The 26,062-nt window shown below is 47.5% G+C and overlaps 1 protein-coding gene across 1 annotated transcript in view; it reads right to left on the reverse strand.

Annotated features, from left to right (window-relative positions):
- Positions 1-2,162, reverse strand: part of Lrp1 (LDL receptor related protein 1) — an 80,479-nt gene extending 78,317 nt beyond the window's left edge. The window contains exon 1 of the mRNA XM_036169737.1: positions 1,621-2,162. Coding sequence (XP_036025630.1) covers positions 1,621-1,690 — 70 coding nt within the window. The 5' untranslated portion in view covers positions 1,691-2,162. The remainder of the gene's footprint in view (positions 1-1,620) is intronic.
- Between the last annotated feature and the right edge of the window lie 23,900 nt (positions 2,163-26,062).

Below are 26,062 nucleotides of genomic sequence, written 5' to 3' on the forward strand. Positions count from 1 at the left end.
CCTACCTGACTCCCCCCGCCCCCCCCCCCATCCCGTCCCTGCACAGGCTTGTGATGAGTCTGTTTCTTGCTTAATGTTTTTTTCTTCCCGAAGTTCTTTGCCTCAGTTTCCCCTCTCCCCTCACAGGGCTGAGACCAAGAAGAAAGCACAGGATGACGTTAGATGTGAAGGGCAGATGTGGCTGCACAGGCTTGTCTGAAGGGTTTCTAGGGCAGAGCCTTTCCTCCTCATAGGCAGTAAATTAGGGGTGGCAGCCAGACAAGACAGTCCTCAACACAACACGACTGAGGGCCACGGAGTAAACTGTTTTTCTGGGCACAGCTTCTTCCTGACCCTCCTGCCCTCCTCTCCCAACTGAAACAAGTTAGGGAAGGGGGTGGGGAACACATAATCTGGTTTCAGGGAAAAACTTTCCCAATCCCAGCCTGGCAAGATCTGGACGCCAGAGGAGGGGTGTCTGATGCTGTGAGGCTGTTGTCCCCAGTCAGAGGGTAAACCTGACAGGAAGTAACGAAATCTCATCCCTTCTCAAGTTAGGGGCCCAGCCCAGTTCAACCCCATGACCCCAGCGTAAAGCTTTGGGCAAGTCTTGAACTGGTGACTCATAGCAAGAGGAAAAACAGCTGACAGAAAAAAAGGGGATAGGGGGCACACCTTTCCCCCAAAGAACACAGTGGCTCAAGCCTAACTACCACATAAACTGTATGTATGAGGTGAGGTAGGGCTGGGCTTCAACACATTTACTACAGGAGCGGGAATTGGGGTGTGGGTGCATCGTCATAACCCCCCATCCAACCTCCAACTCTCCTTCCGATCCAAACTGTGATCAAGCCAGAAATCGGCTTCCTCTGAGCCCCCTCCCCAGCATTCCAGACCATTCTCCAGAACGATGACATCTGATTTTTTCTCTCTCTCTCATCTCAAAGCTCCCAGGAATTAAGAAGGGAAATTCAGTCGAGAGCATCACCAGACCCCTCCGTCCCCTCAACACCAACACCGCTACTGACTTCGGAACCCAGGCAGGCAGCCCAGGATTCTGGACCCAGGCCTCCATGTCTGGGATGCAGGGCTCATTCCACACCCAAACAGGGGGCCTCCCTATCCCCACCCACAGCTCTCTGGGCCTGCCTGCCCTCTGGCCAGCAGGGCACCCCTAGCCAGCTTTGCCTCCCAGCCTTCAGAGTCCACCGCAAAAGGCCCTCCGCCCCCTTTTGCAGTGGTACACACCAAATCCGGATTCCTTCACAATTCAGACTGGGGGGTGGGGGGTTGGTTGTGGGAGGGTGGAGGATGTAGGGGAGGCAGAGGCCCTCCCCGACCAGAAATAGGAAGAGAAGGCCTCTCAATCCCAGGATCAGAAAAAGGGGGAGCCCTCCTTCCTTAGCCAGGCCTCTGGTCTTTGTCTGAGCTGGGGGGCCTTGGAAGCATCATTTGTCCCAGGCTCCCATCCCCCAAATCAGACCCCATCCCCGCCCCCAGTCAGGCCGCTGCTGTGTCAGCTGGACCGGGATAACAAAAGGCACCCCCTCCCGCGTCTCCCTTCCCCATCCAGACGCAGGAGTGGGGGCTGGGAAGGGGGAGCCCCCAGGGCTCCAAGGGGGCCCGCGGAATCTCACTCACCATCGACAGTGGCCCCGGCGACCATCGCGCAAAGCAGGGGCAGCAGCAGCAGCCACGGCGGGGTCAGCATGGTGTGGGCCGATGCAAGCAGCAGCCCCCACCCTCTGGTCCTCTTACTTCTCGTCCTCGTCCCCCCCCAATTGGGGGGTCCCCCTTTATCTTCCTCTCCCCGGCTCTTCTGTTCTTATCCTTTCCCTTTAGCAAAGCGAACCAGGGGCGTAGGTGAAAAGGCACAGTTCCGAGCCCCTTGGGAAGGGCCTGCTGACGCGGGTGCGCCCCCTGCCCCCAAATTCGAACCCTTCACCCGGGCTTTACTCCTCGCTCCGTTTCCCCCTCCCGAGGCGAAAGCTCACAGCCCCATCTCGGAGCCGCCTCCGGCTGCAAAAATGCACAATTGGGAGGAGGCGGGGTGGGGGGTGGGGGGCGTGGACCCGATGGGGGGGTGCCTTTGGTAGGGGCCTGATGGAGAACTGGGGGCTCCCCCGTTTCCGCCTCCTCGGTGCACTGGCCTGGAGCTCGCACCGCTGTTCCCCTGGACTGAAGTGCCGCGGGGGGGGGGGGGGAGGAGGGAGGGGGTGCAGAGAGGGGGAGAGGGAGGGGACAGGGAGAGGAGGGAAGGAGGGAAGGGGCGGGGAAAGCAAAAAAGAGGGGGGGGGGAGAAAGAGCTACGCGGCACTCCTGAGAATGCGCATGCGCTGGTTTGGCGCGCTGCCCTGGGGAGGGGGAGTCGGAGACGCGACCGGCTCCGGAGTTCTGGGAAGCGGCCCGGGAGTGGGAGTCCCCGGGGCGCCCTGTCCCCGGGCTGCGCCGGCCTCCCCGCGCCCCCGCGAGCCGGAGGAGCCCAGGGTGGGATGGGGTGAGGCTGGAGGCCAGCGGAGCTCCGGCGCCTCTTTGGAACTCAGTGTCACACCCCGGGATTTCAGATCCCCTCGGTGGGGTCCCGAGCCGACGCCCCGGGGCGGAGGCCTGGCTTCCTGGGGGTAGCCAGACGCAGTGCCTCCCCAGCCGGGGGTGGGGGCAGGGGCGGCTGGTCCTCCGGGAAGGTGCGGGGAGGGAAAGGCTGAGCTTTGATTTGGAGACTTCGTAAGAACCGGTCCGGGATTGGGGCCTGCGGCCGCGGGGGGCGGGGTGGAGGAGGGGCCACGTGGGCCCGCCCCCACCTCGCTCCGGGGCGCCGAGTAAACAGGGACACCCGCGGGGACACGCTGGAGCTTGTCGGCTCGCCCGGGGCGCGGGGACGGAGCCCACCTTGGTACCCGCCCAGCCCTGCTCGCCTGGCACGGGGCGCGGGAGAGGCAGGCTTTGGTTCCGGGGGAGGTGACTCACCAGCGGGTGGGGTTGGGGAAGGGCCACCCCCTTGCGCCCTAAGAGGTCAGGCTCCGCTTTTTTGTTTGTTTGTTTTGTTTTTGATATCTTCCGACTGGCCTCTCCACCCCCCGCCCCCTCTCGCCCCAAGTCAGGGTTTCCGATGTCCGAGCTACAGGGAGTTGGAACCAGGGACCGCTGAGCTCCGCTTCCAGACACCTATTCTAGGGGTTGTCTGCAGAGTGCTGGACCTTTGTCCCCAGGTTCGGCCGGTTCGGGAGTGATACTTTAGAGTCCAGAAAGCATCGGGCGGTCCCTAGGGCCGGCGAACTTGCTTCCGGCCATTGCCCTCTCCTGGGCGACGTTTGAAGGATGTAACCCTGGGAGTCTTGACTTTCTGTGTACCTGAAGTGGAAGTTCTGGGAAGCTCGGCTGGGGACGTCCTCTGCTTTAATGAGCTGGGGACTGGTGCACCAACTCCATCTCCCTGTTGAGTTCTAACCTGGGAGGACCCTCCACTCCAGCCTGTCACTGGCAGAAAAGAGTGACCGAGGACAGACTTGTCCATGAATGACAGTGAGCCCCTCTCCAAATGAGAGTTTCAGATTCGCGCTGACAGACTTTGCCCAGAGCCGTGGGCTACCGGTCTTTAGGGTCTCCCAGGCTGGAGACCTCAAGGCCAGTTCCACAGGGTCCGTCTTTCCTCCATTCAATCTTGACAGCCTGTGCTCAAGTGAAACCCTGTTGTTTTTCTTCCTTTTGAAACACCGCAGATTTCCTTCATTTCGATGTGTTATTCTTCCGTTTATCCAGCTTCCATGCCTAATACGGTGCCAGGCCCAGGCAGGGAGTCACCAAATATTTTCAGTGAATGGTTACAGGCTTCCTGCTAGGTATCCACCCAATATTGTGGTCCAAGTGAAATGTGCTTGAAACAGACCTCAGGCAACCTTGACAGGAAAAAGATACCAGGAGCTACTGAGTGTAGCCTGAGAAGGCCACTTACATGGGTGAGCCTTCCTGAAGCCTTTCTTACCCTGTGTCTCTTTCATGGACCTGTATTGGGTACCTGTATTTCCCCTGCACCACGCATTTAATCTGTTTTTGCCTTGGTGTTTTCTCTTTCTAGCTACCCTTTAAAACAACACACACACACACACACACACACACACACACACACACACACACACACACACACACACCAAGCTGGAAAGATGGCTCATTGGTTAAGAGTTCTTGCTGTTCTTCCAGAGGACCTAAGTTCTCAGCACCCACGTTGGGTCCTGTAACTCCAGCTCCAGGGGATGTGATGCCCTCTTGTGGCCTCCATGGGCACCTGCACTCATGTGCTCACACCTATATACAGACATGTGAGTAAAAATTCAAAAGAACAATTGAAGATACAGTTTTTATTATTATTATTATTTTAACTATGTGTATGGGGGGGTATGTCACATGAATGCAGGCACCTGTAGAGGCCAAAGGTGCAGGATCCCCTGCTGGAGCGCAAGTTACCATCCAACTTGGGAACCGTTGGAAGTCCTGTGGAAGAGGAAGTTGTTCTTAACCACGGAACCACCCCTCCAGCCACCTTGCCACCCTCTTAGGAAGTCTCTTCCAAGGACTGGGATGTAGTCCAGGTTACTGAGTGTTTGCCTAGAATGCATGAAGCCCTGGGCTCAAAACTTAGCACCATATAAACCAGGCACAGTGGCACACACCTGTAAACCCAGTGCCAAGGAGGAGGAGGCTAGAGGATAAGAGTAGAGAGTCAGAGATTCAAGAGCATCCTCGGCTTTGTGCAGAGAAACCCTAGATCAGCCTGTGCTCTTGAGACCCTGTCTCAGGAGGAGGCGGAGGTGGAGGTGGAGCAGCAGCAGCTTGGACTGGAACGTGAGTTCTTCTGTCCGTCACAGCCTTCTAGAATCTGCCCTCAGCCGCAGTGTTGACACCCGCTACCTTCCAGTCTTTGCTGTCTCCTGAGTACGAATGTGTTTTTATTAACTTTGCATTGCAAAAACTGATGATGCTTAATTATTTAAAACTCAGAGTATAAGGAGGTAAAGAGTAAACTAGACACTTTACAAACTCCCCCTTCTTGGGCCCACCCTCAGAAAAACCACTGCAAGTATCCCTTGGAAGTGTCTTCAGGGAAGTCTGTGTGTTTTAGTGGTATACGATGGTATATAATTGTAAGTGATAGCCTTTAAAATGTCAGGGGAGTCAGTATATATATATGTGTGTGTGTGTGTGTGTGTATGTATGTATATATGTATATATACGTATATATATACACATGTATTTCCGGAACTTGCTTTCTTCAACTTAGCTCATCTTGATCTCTTTCTACACTGTCCGTACACATCCAGACCATGTTTCATATTAGTATCTAGAATCTCCCTGATGGCGGGGGCTCCATTTGTCCTGGTGTGTGGGCTGCTGAGGCTGGCCCCATGAGACGAGAGAATGCTTATTTCTACCCGAGTCTATCATTACTCTCTCTGTTCCCCCAGCTCCTCAGAGAAACTTGGCTGTTATCCCTGGCCTGAGCCTCTTGGACTATTCAAAACTTGTATTCAAAAAGCCAGGAGTGGTGGCACAAGCCTGGTGTCCAAGAACTCCAGAAACAGAGGCAGGAGGATCACAAGTTTCAGGATGGTCTGCAACACGTGGGGTTTTCCACACCGGCCTGGGCTACAAGGTGAAACCCCACCTTAAACAGAACAAACCTCAACTGTACTCACCATGGCCTCAGAACCTAGAGTTTAGCACTTAATTTTATGGATTCTTTGTCTACCACCAGACCATAAACTCCTTGAGAGCAGAGACTGTCCTCGCCTCTTTGAACGTCCCCCCCCCCCCCCCCCACCCCCCGCCACACACATCCTGTGTACCAGCTTCTTGGTGAGGAACCCCGGGATGCCTGCTGGGTAAGGAAGAAGGATGTGCCTGTAAGCTGCTTCTCCCGTGGTTTTCCTACAATGCTCATTCATCACTTTCTCTCGGTCTTCCTGCCTCCATTTACCTTCTTAAGACAGCCCACCTTCAAATGCGAGTTGAATTATAACCTAAACGGGGAAAATCAAGTACGAATTTTCTGAAGTTCATGACAAGGACGCCAAAAATAGTGATGGGCTGCCACGTTGTTTCGGGAGAGGATATCCTCCTTCAACAAATTATTAACCATCCATCCAGCTTTTTTTGTCTGAGTATAACAGGGCCTGGGATAGGGCATTAGGGAGGTGGAGGTGGAGGAATCAGGCCACGGGCTACCACCACCTAGTGGTCAGTTAAGGAAGTGTAAGTGGGAAGGAGAATGAAAGGTCTAGAAGGTGGAAAAAAAGAAAGAACATTTATTGAGCAATCGCTGTGGAGCAGGCCACTGAAATAGAACATGAAAGCAGAGAGTGGTGGTGCACACCTTTAATCCCAGCACTCAGGAGGCAGATCTCTGTGAGTTCGAGGGCAGCCTGGTCTACAGAGAGAGTTCCAGGACGGCCAGGGCTATATAGTGAGACTCTGTCTCAAAAAAAAAAAAAAAAAAAAAAAATCAAAACAGAACGGCTATCCCACCTAAGTCTCTTAGCCACTTTGTGGCATGGGTGTTCTATACAGTGTATAGACTGGGAATTAGAGACTCAGAGATTCAGGAATCTGTTCCGAGTGTCTATGCAGATTGGAGACCAGATTCTATTCCCTTTACTAAACATTTTTTTCTGTATCCCAGTATGACGGTCGTCCCCTAGGGTCAAAAGTTAAAAACATGTAAACCCCCTTTCCAGGTCAATGGGGATTGCTCAATAAGGTAACTGACGGTTATAACCCAGACCTTTTTTTTGTTTGTTTGTTTTTTGGTTTTTGGTTTTTCGAGACAGGGTTTCTCTGTGTAGCTTTGCACCTTTCCTGGATCTCGCTCTGTAGCCCAGGCTGGCCTCAAACTCACAGAGATCCACCTGCCTCTGCCTCTCCAGTGCTGGGATTAAAGGTGTGTGCCACCACCAGACTTGGGCCATTTTATTTTTAGAATAAAAGTTCTGTATTACTTGTTGATTACAGTTTTGTACATTTTGATCTCGGGATGGTTTTCCATTTTATTATTTTATTACGCAGCTGTTGCCTCCCTCCCTCTAAGTCTTTCAGTGTAATAAATCAGATAAGGATGCAGCTCTTCTCTGTTCTTTAGTGTTTACGACTCCTGCCCTGAGTTCCCTGCCCCTGCCCGGTGTCCTTCTGCAATCTGCCCCGGTGCCTGCCAGACAGAGCACTCCTTCTCCAATTCCTCTTCCCCACAGATCCGGGGCATCACTTGGCTCTGGAATCTGTCTGGGACCATAGTACTGGAGGCTTCTCTGCTGGCGACGGTAGTACTGAAACTCCAAGACTCAGAAATGAGGCAGGACTGGCTCAGTGTGGCCTCTCGCCAGTCTGTCTTTTGGGTACCGCCACCTCTCACTGGGATTCTACGCTTCTTGTAAAGGTTTTTTTGGGGTTTTTGGTTTGTTTGGTTTGGGTTTTGTTTTTTTCAAGACAGGGTTTCTCTGTGTAGCTTTGGAGTCTGTCCTAGAACTCGCTCTGTAGACCAGGCTGGCCTCGAACTCACGGAGATCTGCTTGCTTCTGCCTCTCAAGTGCTGGGATTACAGGCATAGACCACCATTGCCCAGCTTGTAAAGGTATTTTGATCCATGTTTTGGTAGTTAATTTTCTTTTTCTGTGAGGGGTAAAAGGCGAGACTTCCCACTGTGCCACCCTGCTGACATCACCCCAAAGCGTTCTTTTTTTTTCTCTTCCTCTCCTCTTCCTCTTCCCTTTCTTTCACCAAAGATGTCCTGATGCTTCACTCTACCACACGCAAAAACTAGCACAAGGCAATTGTAGCCTTATAATAACTAAAACCATGAAGCCTTTCAGTGAAGACAAAATATCTGTCATCTCAGGCAAAAACAACTTCTCTTAACCTGTGGAAGCCATAGAGGGCAAAGGGACAGACAGACATGCAAACCGAAGCTCTGTTCACCAGAAGATATTTTAAAAATGAATAAGGGCGGCCAACGGGTCAGCCAGTAAAACCGCCCGCCGCCAAGCCCCATGACTGAGTCTGATTCTTGGAACCCAGATAGTAGAAGGGAACCAAGTTCAACAGGTTGAACTCTGACTTTCATACGTGTGCCTCCAGGACGTTCGCATGTGCACACACAGAGCAAATAAAAATGGGAAAAAAAATAAACCCAACTCAAAAGAAAATAGGCAAACAAAACATTGGTCTAAAGATGGACAGGTATGTGGGGGATATATTAGAAATTTTTGTAATATGGTGATAACCCAATGGCTAAAAAGCACATGAAACATGTTAAACATCTCTTGTCACCAAGATGAGGCCAAGTATGGTGGCACATGCCTTTAGTCCCACTCGCCACTAGGGAGACAGGAACAATTGAATCTCTGTGATTCCGGCCAGCCTGGTCTACAGAGTGAGTTCCAGGCAGCCTGGATACATAGTGAGACTCTACTCTTTTAAAAATAAAATAAAAAAGTTCAAATTAGGAGCTGAGTCGAGTGGGTCACACCCATGTCCCCACCACTTGGGAAGACGAGGCAGGAAGGTTGGTTTGTTGGTTTTGTTGTTGATGTCTCTGTGTATCCCGCTGTCCTGAAGCTCACTCTGCAGATCAGGCTGGCCTCCAACTCAGAGATCTGCCTGCCTCTGCCTCCCAAGTGCTGGAGTTAAAGGTGTGCACCACCATGCCCAGTTTAAGATTGCCTTGTTTCCGTGTCCAGCCTAGGTTACATATTCTATCAGTTGTGGGGGTATAGAGTAAGATTTTTCAAACTAACTGAAAATTAGTTGAGTAGGTTCCTTGGTGAGAATGTAAATTCCATATGAATTTGGAGCAATTTTTTTATTATTATTGGGTTTATTTTTCTTTTTTGTTTGTTTAGTTTTTTGTTTTTGTTTTGTTTTGGTTTTTCGAGACAGGGTTTCTCTGTAGCTTTTGGAGCCTGTCCTGGACTAGCTGTGTAGACCAGGCTGGCCTCGAACTCACAGAGATCCACCTGCCTCTGCCTCACGAGTGCTGGGATTACAGGCGTGCACCACCACCACCTGGCTTGTTTATTTTTTTATTTTATTTTATTTTATTTGAGGCAGGGTTTCTCTGTGTAGCTCTGGTTGTCCTGGTTGTCTGGTTTGTCTCATTTTGTAGACAAAGTTGGCCTTGAACTCATCAGAGATCTACCTGCTTCTGCCTCACTGGGATCAAAGGTGTGTATCACTACACCCAGCTCAGCAATATTATTTATTTATTTATTTATTTATTTATTTATTTATTTATTTATTTATTTATTGTTTTTTTTGAGACAGAGTTTCTTTGGTAGCCTTGGCTGTCCTAGAACTAGCTCTGTAAACTAGGCTGGCCTTGAACTCACAGAGATCTGCCTGCCACTACATCTTGAGTACTGGGATCAAAGTATACTCTACCACTGTCTGATGACAATTTTTATTTTTAAGATTTATTTTTATTTTATGTGTATCGATGCACCATTTATGTGTATGCATTGCCCATGGAGGTCAGAAGAAAGTGTAGGATCCTCTGGAACTGGAGTTACAGACAGTTCTGAGCTGCCATGTGGGTGCTGGGAATTGGATTCTTGTCCTCTGGAAAAACAACCACTGCTCTTAACCACTGAGACATCTCTCCAGCCCCGGCAATTTTTATACAGTTAAGCATACATCCACCCTATCTATGGTCCAACAGTTATTCTTCCAGCTATTTATTAAAGAGAAATAAAAACTTATGTTCACATAGACTTGAACACAGAATAATCATATAAATTCTCTACCTAATACCCCTACCTTGGTTATTTTACTGTTATCCATCATTTCATCATTAAAAAAAGATAAACTATGTTGGGTGGATATGGTGGTACATGGTGATAAATTCAGAATTTGGACAGCTGAGGCAGGAAGATCATGAGTTCAAGCAGGCCTGAGCTATACAGCAAGACCCTGTCTCAATAAAAACAGCAATGCCCCCCCCCATAGAAGTTGGGTGTAGTGGTATTTGCTCCATCCATGACCTTGGGCCTGAAGGAGGAGGTGCTTCTCCCATCTACATGACTAGTTAAGTTTTCTAAGTATACATAGATATATTTCAATGAGGTAGGTAATCTTCAAACACTTCAAAGACCTACAGAATATGGCATTTAAAATGTTTCAGGAACTTAGACTTTTGAGACATGTCTGCTCCTGGCAGCACCAATTTACTTTAAAGAGGAAGATGGGTGTCGAAGACACTCCATATGGAGTTTATCTTCTTCATGGCAAAACTGGCCATTTGGGCAAGAAACTGCTCTTGCCTGGACTGCTTGATAAAATGATGTATTGACTGGACATGTGGAACCCACAGGAAAGTGACCACTGAACTTTGCCAGAACAAGGTGAGATGGTCCTTCATGTTCCTGCTTCACAGAAGATACTGCCAGACATTCTTCAGGGCACAGAAAAAAATGATTGATGAACTTTGCCAATAGGCAAGACAATCTATGGTGATATTTTATTTGTACTGAAATGCAATTTTATTTGTATGTTAATAAACGAAGTTGCCTGGGGGTCAGAGCTAATAGCAAGTCATAGCAGAAGGTGGGCAGTAGTGGCACAACCTTTAATCCCAGCACTTGGGAGGCAGAGCTAGGAGGATCTCTGTGTGTTCAAGGATACAGCCAGCATGGAGACACATGCCTTTAATCTCAATAACAACCATAGAAGACCTGGAGTGACAAGGAGGTCATGTGATTGGGTTTACAACCAATGAGAAGGCAGAACAGAAAGTCAATAAAAAGGACAGACACACAGGAAGTAGATCTTTTTCTGAGGGGAAGGATGGCAGTGACAGCTAAAGTCTCAGCTCTCAGCTCTTGCTCTGACCTCCTGGGCTTTTTAACTCTGCAATTGGCTCTGTGTTTCTTATTTAATAAGACTGTTCATCTACATCTGGTGCCCAACGTTCATGGTACAGATTCATGAAAAAGCCTTGCAGGCCCCAGCTCAGACCCAAGCTACACTCAGCCAGTTGTGGTGGAACACTGGTTGGATTTACTGAAGAAGTTAGAGGCAGGAGGATCCCAGGTTTGAGGCCAACCTAGGAGAAGCTTCAGCCAGGGCCGAGCCACAAACAGTGGTGGGACTATGGAGCTTCTCATCGTGTTGGTGATGCATGATGCTACCTGGGACAAAGAATTTACTGCTGCTTGTTCAGAGAAGAATTGCCAGGATCATTGTGTTACAAGAAAGTATTGTCAAAGGTCAGTTTGGAAAAGTTTGGCAAGACAAATGGTGGGGAGAAATTGCTGTGAAGATTTTCTCTTCTAGGGAAGAAAAGTCATGGTTCCAAGAGACAGACATTTATCAGACTGTGATTGCTCCAAACCACAGAGGAGGCAAAAAAAAAAAAAAACAAAACCTACAGGGAACCATGACCACACTTACTAACTTTGAAATCTTCAAAAGGATGACAGGATCCCACAACGATGATTCCACATGGACTATGATAAAGCCATTAAGCTAATTAACAACAAGGAAAGATTGACTTTGGACTACAAACTGGTCAGGACAGTTTTGAGATGGCTGGCTGAGATGATCCAGCCTGACAGATTACTTGAACAAGGACTTGAAACAAGCCCTGCACTTTCTCATTATGTAGCGACTGGACAAATGATACAGGACTTGACAACCCAAAGTTTCTCTTTTCAGGATTCCCTAAAAATGTCCTCACCCCCAGAAAGCAGGAAGTAATTTTAAGAAAACGACACCCACATTCCCAAGAGGTGGGGTGAATGGTTTTTGGGTTTTTTAATGAGTAATGGATATTGGCATTGTTTATGATGGTTGGTTACAAGTTGTTAATTGGTAATGTTCAGGAAAAAAGCTGAATAAGGAGATTAGATTCAGAGTTTTGTTTAAGAAAAAGAAAAAAGAGGATATAGCTATGAGGTAGATCACTGAATCTACTCTGAGGAAAAAAAGATAAAGAAATAATAAGATAAATGGGTAGATAATTTCTAGATCCATCCATTTGCCTGCAAACCTCATGATGTCATTGTTTTTCTCTGCTGAGTAGTACTCCATTGTGTATATGTACCATATTTTCTTTATCCATTCTTCAGTTGAAGGGCATCTAGGTTGTTTCCAGGTTCTGGCTATTACAAACAATGCTGATATGAACATAGCTGAGCAAATGCCCTTGTGGTATGATTGAGCATTCCTTGGGTATATGCCCAAGAGTGCTACAGCTGGGTCTTGGGGGAGATGGATTCCTAATTTTCTAAGGAAGCGCCATATTGATTTCCAAAGTGGCTGTACAAGCTTGCATTCCCACCAGCAGTGGAGGAGAGTTCCCCTTGCTCCACATCCTCTCCAGCATAAGCTGTCTTCTGTGCTTTTGATCTTAGCCATTCTGACAGGTGTAAGGTGGTATCTCAGAGTCGTTTTTATTTGCATTTCCCAGATAATTAGGGATGTTGAGCAATTCCTTAAATGTCTTTCAGCCATTTGAACTTCCTCTGTTGAGAATTCTCTGTTTAGTTCTATAGCCCATTTCTTAATTGGACTGTTGGGCATTTTGATGTCTAATTTCTTGAGTTCTTTATATATTCTGGATATCAGCCCTCTGTCAGATGTAGGGTTGGTGAAGACCTTTTCCCATTCTGTAGGCTGTCGCTTTGTCTTGTTGACCGTGTCCTTTGCTCTACAAAAGCTTCTCAGTTTCAACAGGTCCCATTGATTGATGTTTCTCTCAGTGTCTGTGCTACTGGTGTTATATTTAAAAAGTGATCTCCGGTGCCAATGTGTTCAAGATTACTTCCTATTTTCTCTTCTATCAGGTTCAGAGTAACTGGATTTATGTTGAGGTCTTTGATCCACTTGGACTTAAGTTTTGTGCACAGTGACAGACATGGATCTATTTGCAGCCTTCTACACATTGACATTCAGTTATGCCAGCACCATTTGTTGAAGATGCTTTCTTTTTTCCATTGTACATTTTTGGCTTCTTTTTCAAAAATGATATGTTCATAGGTGTGTGGGTTAATGTCAGGGTCTTCAATTCGATTCCATTGGTCCACAAGTCGGTTCTTGGGATTAAAGACATGTATCAACACACCTGGTTGTTTCCAATGTGGCCTTGAACTCACAGAGATCCAGAGGGATTTCTGCCTCTGGAATGCTAAGATTAAAGGTGTGTGCTAACACTGCCTAACCTCTATGTTTAATATTGTGGCTGTTCTGTCTCTGACCCCAGATAAGTTTATTAGGATGCACAATATTTTGGGGAACAAAATACCACCACATTTCCCCCTTTTGTCTAAAATTTTAAAAAGCTTATAACTAATACAAGAAAAACTATCCAATAATTATATACAATATATACAGTCAAGAATTACATTAACAATGTCCAGTCCAGTAATATTTGATAACCTCTGACAAAAAACTTTCATTACTTATCCTATTTAAACAAGTAGTTCCTTTTTAAAAGTATTTTTCCTTTTCATATTAGATTCAACTATGTTCATATCAGCATTGTTTGTAATAGCCAGAACCTGGAAACAACCTAGATGCCCTTCAACTGAAGAATGGATAAAGAAAATATGGTACATATACACAATGGAGTACTACTCAGCAGAGAAAAACAATGACATCATGAGGTTTGCAGGCAAATGGATGAATCTAGAAAAAATCATCCTGAGTGAGGTAACCCAGACTCAGAAGGACAAACATGGTATGTACTCACTCATAGGAGGATACTGGATGTAAAACAAAGATGACTAGACTGCTACACAACTCCAGGGAGACTACCTAGAAAATGGGACCCTAGGAAAGACACAGGGACAGAGAAATGGATGAGATCTACATGAACAACCTGGATTACAGTGGGAGTAATGAAGGGCAAGGTTTGAGGGAAAGAAAGCTTAGGGGAGCAGGAGATCCCAGCTGGATCAAGAACAGAAAGGGAGAACAAGGAATAACAGACAATGATAAATGATGACCACATGAGAACAGGAATAGGGAGAGTGCTGGAGAGGTCCCCAGAAATCCACAATGATACATCCTCTGTAGTCTGCTGGCAATGGTCGAGAGAAAGCCTGATCTGACCTAGTCTGGTGATCAGATGGCCAAACACCCTAATGGTCGTGCTGGAACTCTCATCCAATAACTGATGGAAGTGGATGCAGAGATCCTCAGCCAGGCCCCAGGTGGAGCTCCAGGTGTCCAACTGTCGAGAAAGAGGAGGGTCTGCAAGAGTGTGAATTGTTGAGACCAAGATTGGAAAAAGCACAGGGACAAATAGCCAATCGAATGGAAGCACATGAATTATGAACCAAAGGCTGTGGAGCCCCCAGCTGGAGCAGGCCCTCTGGATAAGTGAGACAACTGAATAGCTTGAACTGTTTGGGAGGCACCCAGGCAGTGGGACCAGGACCTGTCCTTAGTGCATGAGCTGGCTGTTTGGAACCTTGAGCTTACACAGGGACACTTTGCTCAGCCTGGAAGGAGGGGACTGGACCTGCCTGTACTGAATCCACCAGGTTTAAATGAATCCCCAGGGGAGTCTTGGCCCTGGAGGAGATGGGAATGGAGGGGAGGGGCTGGGGGGAAGGACGGGGGAACCCATGGCTGATGTGTAAAAAAAAAAAAAAAAGGGTAGATAATTGAATCTACTCTAAAAAGAAGAAGGGGAAGATATAAAAATGACAAAAAGTAGATTACTGAATCTAATATGAAAAGAAAAAATACTTTTAAAAAGGAACTACTTGTTTAAATAGGATAAGTAAGGAAATTTTTTTGTCAGAGGTTATCAAATGTAATTCTTGATTGTATATATTGTATATAATTATTGGATAGTTTTTCTTGTATTAGTTATAAGCTTTTTAAAATTTTAGACCAAAGGAGGAAATGTGGTGGTATTTTGTTCCCCCAAAATATTGTGCGCCCTAATAAATTTATCTGGGGTCAGAGACAGAACAGCCACAATATTAAACATAGAGGTTAGGCAGTGTTAGCACACACCTTTAATCTTAGCATTCCAGAGGCAGAAATCCCTCTGGATCTCTGTGAGTTCAAGGCCACATTGGAAACAACCAGGTGTGTTGACACTCATCTTTAATCCCAAGAAGTGAGTCTTTAATCCCAGGGAGTGACGGCAGAGAGAGAAAGGTATATAAGGCGTGAAGACCAGAAACTAGAAGCTTTTGGCTGGTCAAGCTTTTAGGCTTTGGAGCAGCAGTTCAGCTGAGAGCCATTTGGATGAGAACTCAGAAGCTTCCAGTCTGAGGAAACAGGATCAGCTGAGGAACTGCTGAGGTGAGGTAGCTGTGGCCTGTTCTGCTTCTCTGATCTTCTAGCATTCACCCCAATAGCTGGCTCCAGGTTTGATCTTATTAATAAGAACTTTTAAGATTCCTGCTTTAACAATCCTTCAAACTTCCTGCTTCACAAAAAAAGTCAACCAGAGACTCTAGGACTGTAGCTGGAGATGGGTGCCCCAACATTGAAGAGGAACATTAGGTGACTGTCCAGGCTGCCAGCTGTCTGTCAATTCTTGCAATTTTCAGAAGTTGCTGGCTTCCACTTTCTGTTTTTCTTAGATAGTATTTCATCCTTCTGGGATCTTTGATGGAGTTGAAGACTAAATAGTTATAATTATAGCTTTCCTTAGTTACAATAAAAGGTAAATTAGATATAAAACTTTAGACTTACAAATATAGGATAGATTATAGAATATTTTCTTTAATTTTACCAAATATAAATAGACTAGATATTATAACTGTGATTCTTACTTGGTAACTGCTTCCTTATATATAATTTTACTATGCTAAAGTTTAAACCTTCCTTTTTGATTAGACAGAAAAAGGGGAAGAGCTGTGGGATGTCTTTCTGCATGCTGTGAGTATATGTTGCTCTCATTGGTTGATAAATAAAGCTGTTTGGCCAATGGCGAGGCAGAATAAGCTTAGGCAGTTCTTTCAAACTGAAGACAGAGAGGAAGAAGGGTGGAGCCAAGGCAGATGCTTTGAGCCGCTGCCAGGAGAAGCAAGCTGTGAGAGAACAGGTGACACCAGGAAGCCATGGGGCGAAACATAGATTAATAGGAATAGGCTGAGTTAAGTTATAAGAACTGTTAATAATGAGCCTGAGCCATAGGCCATACATTTTATCCTTAATATAAGCCTCTGAGAGGTTATTTTATAAGTGTCTGGAGAGCTGGGGTGGGAGAGATTTGTCAGGACTGTGGGGTTAGGCGGGACCGGAGAAACCTGCAGCTACAGGAGGATGTGCTGACTCACAGCTGTAATCCCAGCACTCAGGAGGCTGAGGCAGAGGATTGCCTGTAGGCTGGGGCCAGAATCCTGCCTAAAAATTAAAAACAAAATAAAACAAAGGGGGCTGAATAGAAGGCTCAGTTGGTTAAATGTTTGCCACACAAGCATGAAGACTTGAGTTTGGATCCCAGAACTCACATAAAAGTTGGGTGCATGCCTGTAACCCCAGTGCTGGAGGGAGAGAGCCAGAAAGAGAGATCATTGGAGCTTGCTGGTCCGTCAGCCAGTCCAGGCTCGATGAGACACCCTGTCTCAAAATAGAAGATGGCAAGGGATCGAGCAAGACACCTAATGCTGACTTCCAGCCCCCGTGTACCCACGCACTTAGGAAAACAAACAAAACAAAGTCTATCTTTATAATGGAATGCTGCCGGACAATACAAATGAGCTAACTATGAATGCATGCAAGGCATGCGTGAATCTTAAAACACACTGAATAAAAAATATCTGTGCAGCTCCTGTATCTGAATTCTATTCACTCAGAATGCTGGCTCCCTTGCATGGGGAAAGAGCAATGACTTACAAGGGCCTCCTGCGTGTTAGGTAAGGACTCTGCCACTGAACTGTACCTCATGATTTACATCTTAGTAGAACTTCGTGTCTCATAACCACATTTAAGTGCAGAAATTTGAATCCATGTGACTTGGCTCCAAAGGCCACTGTGAACCAGTCAACACATCAAATAATGTCATGCATCAACATATCATATTCATGTATGAATAAGATCTCCCAAGAAAAGCAGAGCATTTGAAGAGATACAAGAACAGGGAGAGACCCCGGGGAGAGCCAGATGGCTCAATGTGTAAAGGCATCTGGTGCCAAATTTTAGGATCTGCATTCTACTCCTAGGCCCCACATCATGGGAGGAAAGAAGAGACTCTCAAAAGTTGTCTTCTGACCTAACATATATATACCTAACATGGTACTCATCTGTTTCTTCCCCAACATACATACATACACACACTAAACAAATAAAATCTAAAAAAATTAAAATTGGCTGGGTGTGGTGGTGCACACCTTTGATCCCAGCACTCAGGAGGATGAGCCAGGTGGATCTCTGTGAGTTGGAGGCCAGCCTGGTCTACATGGTGAGTTCCAGGACAGCCAGGGCAACATAGTGAGACCCTGTCTTTAAAAAAACAAAAACAAACAAACAAACAAAAATCAAAACCAGAATAAGATGGGCGGTGGTGGTGCATGACTTTAATCTCATCACACGGGAGGCAGAGGCAGGTGGATCTCTGTGAGTTTGATTGAGGTCAGCCTGGGCTACAGAGTGAGTTTCAGGACAGCCAGGGCTACACAGAGAAACCCTATCTTGAAAATAAAAAAGAAAAGGGGAAAAAAATAAAAAAAATAAAAAACAGAACAAAACAACAATTTAAAAAAATCTAATTAAAGGTATTACCAGAGATTTGACAAAAGGAGGGGTAGTGAAAGCCAGCTCGGAATCTCACCTTAAAGTGACTCGGCTAGGCTGTAACTCAGTGACGGAGCACCTCTCTTAACCGCTCAAAGCCCTGTTTCAGTTCCCAGCACTAGGAAGTGGGGATGGGGACGGTGGTTAATGAGAATGGCCCCATGGACTCGCATCTCTGAAGGTTTGGTTGATGGAACTGGGAAGAAACAGGAGGTGTGACCTTGTTAAAGGAGGTGTATGGCTTGGGGTGGACAGTGAGGGTTCAAAGGCCCATGCTGTTCCCACGTGGCTCTCTCTGCCTTGTGGTTGTTTCTCAGGATGTGAGCTCCAAGGCCGCGCTTGCCTGTGTGCAGCCACGATCCCACCGTGATGGTCATGGACTCACCTTCTAACACTGTAAGCCCCCAGCAAACTCTTTTTTTTTCCCGAGACAGGGTTTCTCTGTGTAGCTTTGGAACCTGTCCTGGATCTCACTCTGTAGCCCAGGCTGGCCTTGAACTCACAGAGATCCGCCTGCCTCTTCCTCCCGAGTGCTGGGCTTAAAGGCGTGTGCCACCATTGCTGGGCCCAACAAACTCTTTTTCTGTAAGTTGCCGTGGTCATGATGTCTCTTTCCTAAGAGCTGGTTATCAGGAGTGGATCATTGCTGTAACACACCTGACCTTGCTGTTTGGGGGAGGAATTTGGAAGACTTTGGGACTTTGGACTAGAAAGTGGTTTAACACTGGAAGCAGGGCCAACTTGGGCTGTCTTTGCCAGAGTTTGGAAGACAGTTGTGCTGAGAGCCGTGTGGACTGTGGAGGCCCAGCTCAAGAGGTTTCAGAGGGGAACAGCAGCAGGAACTGGGCAACGGACGGTTCTTGTGATGTGTTAGCAAAGCAAGTGGCTACTTTCTGCTCTTTTCCTAAGGATCTGCCTGAGGACAGATTGTAATATTTTGGACTAATTTCCTTGGCAGAGAAGATGTAAAGACAGCCCAATATTGACTCTGTTGCTTAGTTATTAGTGATCACTCTTATGCAAGTTTACGACGAGAAAGAGAAAGCGAGGCAAGAAGAAATGCAAAAATGTACAGTTTGGGGAGAAAAAGAACACCAGAAAACTTACTGTAGGAGTGATGGTTTGTGGTGAAAGAGATAAGGAGAAACGGAATAATGGGAGCCGTGTCCTTGGTGTGAGACCCCACCCAGCTAATCTTGCAACTTGTGAGGGGAAAAGGCCTAAGGAATGATCTGTTCCTAAAGAGAAACAACAAATCCAAGCTTAATCGAATGTAATTCAAGGAGGGGCCAAGTGCCACCGCAGGCAGGCAGCTGTTGGTTCCGTGGTTCTGATTTTCGTGGCATGAAGACTACAGGAGAGAAGAAGGGGTCGTAGAACCTTCCTCCACAGTTAAGAAAGCTGCCGTGGCCAGGCATGCCGTGGGGGTGCCGCTGCATGGAGGGCTGGAGAGGCCATTTTCTGAAACTGCGAAAGAAAAGCCAGAATTGCATTGGAGATTCCAAGTTGTTAGAGATGCCAGAGCCGTGGGATACCTGCCAAGGAGAGCTGCAGATGGGGTGGATCCAGCCCAAGGGAAATAAGTGTGTCGGAGTCAGCAAAGAGGGAAGGGCAGGGCCATCCATGCTCCCTGACATCAGATGTGGAGCTACAGGGTTTGGAGTTTGCCCTGCTGGTTTTGCATCTTGCTTTGGTCCGGTGTTTCCTCACTGTGCTCCCTTTCCCTCCATTTGGAATAGTAGTGTATATTCTGAGCCACCGTATGTCAGAAGAACGTGATTGGTTTTTTTTAGTTTGATTTTACAGAGATTTACAGTTAAGAGATTGCATGACTCTCCGAAGAGACTTTGAACTTTTAAACAGTGTTGAGATTGTGAAAGACTATGGGGACTTTTGAGGTTTAGCTAAATGCATTTTGCATTATGATATGGCCATAAGCCTATGGGGGCCAGGGAGTAAAATATGAACAGGTCGGAGTTGGGGATTTAGCTCTGTGGTAGAGTGATTGCCTAGCAAGCGCAAGGCCCTGGGTTCGGTCCTCAGCTCTGGGGGGGAAAAAAAGAAAATATGAACAGGTCATGACTAACTGTAAGTAGAACAGTTAGGCATGGGCGTAGAATTAAGGCAGGTCACGACTGACTGTTGATATCCCAGAAGCCTTACTGAGACAAAGACAGGGGCTCATGGTCTTTTTTTGTTTTTTTGAGACAGGGTTTCTCTGTTTAGCTTTGGAGCTTGTCCTGGAACTCACTCTGAAGACCAGGCTGGCCTCGAACTCACAGAGATCCCCCCCTGCCTCTGCCTCCCGAGTGCTGGGATTAAAGGTGTGTGCCACCACCGCCCAGCAGCTCATGGTCATTCTTTACACCTAGAACAGCATATGTGACATGGGCCAGAACACTGTCATTGGTTTGGGGGTGCAGTAGGCAGGTGGGATTGTGGGGTGCGGTAGGCAGGTGGGATTGTGGGGTGTCGGCAGGCTGGTGGGATTGTGGGGTGCAGCAGGCAGGTGGGATTGTGGGGTGCGGCAGGCAGGTGGGATTGTGGGGTGCGGTAGGCAGGTGGCCGCGTAATGAGGCGCAGAAGGGAAGATGTCAAAAGGGGAAACGTTCTGAGGAGCTTGGCCGTGCAGGGAAACAAAGAGAAGCAAGACGCTAATTAGAGGGCTGGAATTTCCTTGCAGAGGCTCAATCTTGACCACAGCTGGCTCTGTCCAGAGCTGCTTGGCTTTGCCCACCCACCAGGACTGTCTGCTCCCTGTGAAGGGCTGCTGGCCACAATAAGTCACAGCCCGAGGGTTCCTTTCGGAGCCCGGAGCTCAGCTGCCCCCACCATTGCTCACATCCTGTCGTCCTTGGCAGGCCTGGACGGGTGTCCACCCTTCCACGCTAAGCCCAGTGCTTCCTCCTCCTAACCACAGGGCACCACTTCCCATCTCCTTTCTTGTGCAAAAGCCCTGGCCAGGCTGCTGCTTGCTTTTTTGAAACCGGGTGCTTCTCTGAGCCACCCTTCCTTTAGTGAGAGCTCAGTTCTTCCAAGTGCACAGGACTGGTGGTTGTGGGAACAGGGGGAGGTGGTTATTGTGGGCTCTGTGTTTCCTTTATCTGCTGTAGCTCCATCAGGGTTTCAGTTAGGGGTGGGTTTAGTAACATGTAACAGAGCATGCGATTAGAGCAGACTGAATAATGTTCCAGAGCAGCTGGGGGTAAGGCAACTGGGCGCTCACTCAGCCTGAAGACCTGAGTCCTAGCCTCAGGACCCACAGGGTGGAACAAGAGAACTGACTCCCACAGTTGTTCCCTGACTCTGTGTCTGCCTGTGTGCACACGTGCCCACACACACTCCCATGCACACACACATACACTCCCATGCACACACACACACACAAACACACACACTCCTATGCACACACATACATACACAGACACACACACAAATACACACACATACATACACATACACACATACATGTGCGCACACACACACACACACACAAACACATACACTCCCATGCACACACACACATACATACATACACAGACACACACACAAACACACACACATACACAGACACACATACATGTACACACACACACACACACACACACACACACACACACACAACATTAATATAAAAAGCAAAGAATTCTGGGGCAAGTCCAGGCTGGTTAACTCATCAAGAGTTGTTTAACCCTTTCACACTGACGCGTTATCCTCAGTGACCAGTAAGATGTTTCATTGCTATAATGTTTGCCAATATCCCTGTTTTGAGCATGGACAACGTCTTTCCCAGGGAGTTTTCTAATTGGCCAGGCTCCGGTCACTGACGAGGGGAATGTAAATACCTTGATTGGCTAGACCAATTAGATGCATCCCGAGAGCACCTGGGAGGAGAGTGCCTATAAAAATCTGGACTTTGCTAACAAGAGAGAAGGGTTTGGCTTCTGAGTAGGCATGATTAGTGATTGCCTGAGAAATCTATGACTGTGAGTCCCTGCTGGGAGCTCCCATGACACCTTGTCCTCATCAGAACTGCAGCCTTGGTTATCTTGGGCTATTACTGTGTGCTAACTAGTCTGAGTCCTCTTGGGTGGAGCCTAGACACTCAACAAATGTTTGAACTCACTGGTTGTAGGTGCTGGAGGGCTGAATTGGATTGAGAGCCATTTGGCTTTGTTTCTCTAAAGGTGGGGACTTCGAACATGACTATATGCTGAGAATATAGAACTACATTAATGAAAAAGCCAAACATTGGAGACTAGGGACTCTGAGGGATCGTGAAGGGAACAAATGCCTGCTAAAGCAGAGAGCAGGACACTGCTCGATATGGTGGTGGCCCAAAAACAATCTCAGTACAGCGTGGGGGGGACGGGAGGCCAGCCTGGGCTACACAGAGAGGCCATTCCAGAAGGAAAACAGTAATTAAAACAAAGCAGGGGCCTTGAGCTTGTACCTCGGGCGGGAGAGGGGTCTCCTCTTAGAGCCCAAGGTGCTGCTGTTCACGTCTTTGATAGTGAGCAGTCAGGACACTGGGGATGCTCCTAATAGACAACTTTGCTTAATCTTTTGTTTTGTTTTGTTTTTTTCAAGACAGGGTCTCTCTGTGTAGCTTTGCGCCTTTCCTGGAACTCACTTGGTAGACCAGGCTGGCCTCAAACTCACAGAGATCCACTTGGCTCTGCCTCCCAAGTGCTGGGACTAAAGGCGTGAGCCACCACCGCCCGGCCAACTTTGCTTAATCTAAATAATGATGACTTGCTGTCAAAGTGAGTGGAAATCTGGGGAGACTTGTGAAGTCCTGAGAGTCAGAGGTGTCGAAGGTCACCCAGTAACCCCCTTCTTTTCTGTGACTTCATCCCTTAACACCCCCACAAATCCTAGGCCACTACCCAGTGCTCTCAAGCTATCTTGTCTGTGAAATGAATTCAGTTCCCCAGTTCCCTGGATCAATCCATTGATAAGGTTAATGTTTTGGTTTTTGTTTTCGTTTTTTTGGAAGCAAAACATTTTACAAAGTTTACAGAAAATTGATCAGGAACCTGAAACTTTCGAGAATTAAAAAAAGAAACAACTCAAGTGAGATGTGTTTGTAGTCTAGGCCGTAGAGAACATAAGATTTTGTCTTTAAGTGTTTTCTCAAAATGTGCAGCTCATCAAGCTAAGACATCTGAAGAACAGTAGGAAAATGTTTGAATGCAATGCTGTTCAACACACTTGCGCTAGCCAGTGTGGAATCTGCTAGCCATGTACACACTGGAAATGTGGTTAATGCAACTGAGAGTATGAAACTTTCATAATTGAGATGGTCACATGACTAGTCATTACCGAGGTTTCTGGGTCGAGCCAAGGGTTTATCGGTGTGTGTGTGTGGGTGTCTCTAACCACTGCTAAGAAGTTAAGGATTGGGTAAACTGATAAGAAAGCTCTAGATACATCTGGAGTCTTAGCTGGTTTTGGAGGTGGGGCTGGTACAACCTGCTGTGGGAGGGACTCCTGGGAACAATTCAGAACGATCTCCCATCTCCTGGCTAATGACAGGGGAGTAAAGGCCTGAGGCTCTGGTCTCCAGTCACAAAGAGTAAAGTTGGGGCCACCCCAGGGCCATCTGTGTGTTGATATCACTGTCTAGGGGCTAATCAAATGCTTGTTTTTGGTCAGGGTTTCCAGAGCCAGAGGTGGCTTTAGGGATAGAGGAAGTGTCTTAGGGTTACTATTGCTTTGATGAAACACCATGACCAAAAAAGGTAAGTTGGGGAGGAACGGGTTTATTTAATTTACACTTCCACATCATAGTTCATCATTGAAGGAAATCAGGACAGGAACTCAAGCAGGGCAGGAACCTGGCGGCAGGAGCTGATGCAGAGGCTTGTTCCTCACAGCTTGCTAAGCCTGCTTTCCTATAGAACCCAGGACCACAAGCCCAGGAATGGTACCACCCACAATGGGCCCTCCTCATCAATCATAGTTTAAAAAAGCGCCATACAGGCTTGCCCACAGCCTGGTTTTTTTTTTTTTTTTTGGTTTTTCGAGACAGGGTTTCTCTGTGTAGCTTTGCGCCTTTCCTGGAGCTCACTCTGTAGACCAGGCTGGCCTCGAACTCACAAAGATCCGCCTGCCTCTGCCTCCCAAGTGCTGGGATTAAAGGCGTGCACCACCACCGCCCGGCTCATAGCCTGTCTTATGGAAGAATTCTCTTCCCAGATGACTTAGCTTGTTTCAAGTTGACAAGAACTATCTAACACAGGGAGGGAAGGGCCCAGGCCTTTTCTGGTCACCTACTGCACAGGCCCTTTCGTGTTTTTTTTTTTTTTTTGAGATTAAGATCTTGGTCTTAAACCCTTTGCTGGGATCCAGCAGGTTCACAAAGGAGTCCGTTTCCTCTGCGAGCAGGCTTGTGTTGTGGGTGATGGGTTTATACATATTAAACCGTGGCTTGGCCTGTGGACTAATGCCATAGCTGGTGAAGGCATATTGCCACTGGGTCAGGCCCAGGGGGGTTGATGAGCTGGCGGTAACGGGTGCTAAAGGTGTCTGTGAGAGAATTCCAATAAAATGTTCTGCCCAGGAACCAGATCTCAGTGTCATGAGCTAATTTGTGTTTCCCATGGTTGCAAATGAGGCAAACCTTCCCAACCCCACTGCAGCTTGAATATCACGCGGTGTGTGTGGGGTGGTGGGGGTCCAGGGTGAGGCTTCTCCGTCTGGTCTTCGTCGGCTTCGTCGGCTTCATGAGTATTTGTCCCCCAGGTCTGCCAGAGTTGGCGCATGGAAGACTGGATGAGCTGAGTCAGTTTTTGAAATGTCATTCCCCATCATGCCTCCCCACGGAGCAATGTGCTCCTCAAGCGTCACTCCAGGCCGTGTGAAAGTGGTAGGTCATCAGGTAAAAGTCCCTCACATCTTCTGGCATCACACAACTCTCATTTCCATGAAGAAATCATGCCATATTCAGCAGGCAGCTTTTTCTATTCCGGTGACCTCGGTCCCACCTGAGAAAGACTCCAGGCTGCAGGCATCGGCTTCCTAAGGTGGGGCTTGCCGAAGAAGCAGTGTCTCTTCCCTGGCTCACATCCCTGCTCCTTGATTGCAGGACATAGCCCCAGCACCTCTGTGATAAATTCACCTCTTAGGTAAGAGAGTCCTTGTGAACCATTTAGCCTGGTGCCGGGTACATAAGAAATGCTGAATAAATAAAAATGGTAGCCCCTGGTATTTACTCACCCTGGGATAGCTGTCTATCCCAGCTGCTGTACAATGTGCCAGTGATGCATATTGTGATGAGCTGTCTTCCTCCTCAGACTCTAGCTGAGGGAGAAAGATGTGCCCATAGCATAATTCTTTTTTTTTTTTTTTTAGCTGAGGATTGAACCCAGGGCCTTGCAATTGCTAGGCAAGTGCTCTACCACTGAGCTAAATCCCTAACCCCATAATTCTTAAAGCAGTGCAGAGTGATATGTAAGGTCACCAACACCCAAAGGTGTTTTAAATTCTAAAGTCTGAAAGTCTACTTTTATTTGTTTGTTTGTTGTTGTATGTATGGGAGAGAGAGAGAGAGAGGGAGCGCACATAGGTGCATATGCTTGCGTAGGTCAAAGGACAATATTTGGAGTTTGTCCTTTCCTTCCACCTTTTAAGGTAGGGTCTCATCTCTGCAGGACAAAGAGCTTCTGGGTGAGACTCCCACTGCTACCTCCTGTCTTGCTGTAGGAGTACCGGGATTACAGATGTGCATCATCAAATCTGTCCTTTTTGTGGGAGAGGGGACAAGGTCTCACAATGCAATCCTGGCTGTCCTGGAACTCAGTATGCAGACCAGGCTGGTCTTGAACTCACAGAGATCCACCTGCCTCTGCCTCCCGAGCAACATGACAGCCACATGCATCCCACACCAGCAAAATCTGAGTTTTCTTTTATTTGGGTTCCAGGTAACGGACCCAAGCCAATCAGGCTTGAGCAACGAGTGCTTTATTCACTGGGCCACCTTACGTCCTTTTTGCCGGTTTGTTTTAAATAAACACAACCTGCGCTATAAAGTAGGTCTGGGAATCACACACACAGAAACAAGGGTTTCCTAAGCAATACGCCTTACTTACTTTTCTGTTGTCATAACAAAGCACCATGACCAAGAGAACTTGTAAAAGAAAACATTTAATTTGGGGCTCATTGTTCCAGAGAGTTAGAGACCATGGCTGTCACAGCGGGGATTGTGGTAGCAGGCAAACATGGCGCTGGAGGTGCAGCTGAGGGCTCTCTCTGGAGACAGCTTCTGTGAGGCAGAGGGAGAGAGAGAAGCACTGGCTGGTTTTTGTTTGTTTGTTTGTTTGTTTTGGTTTTTTGAGACAGG

Source organism: Onychomys torridus, chromosome 20 (assembly GCF_903995425.1).
Source record: "Onychomys torridus chromosome 20, mOncTor1.1, whole genome shotgun sequence".
NCBI classification, from domain to species: domain Eukaryota; kingdom Metazoa; phylum Chordata; class Mammalia; order Rodentia; family Cricetidae; genus Onychomys; species Onychomys torridus.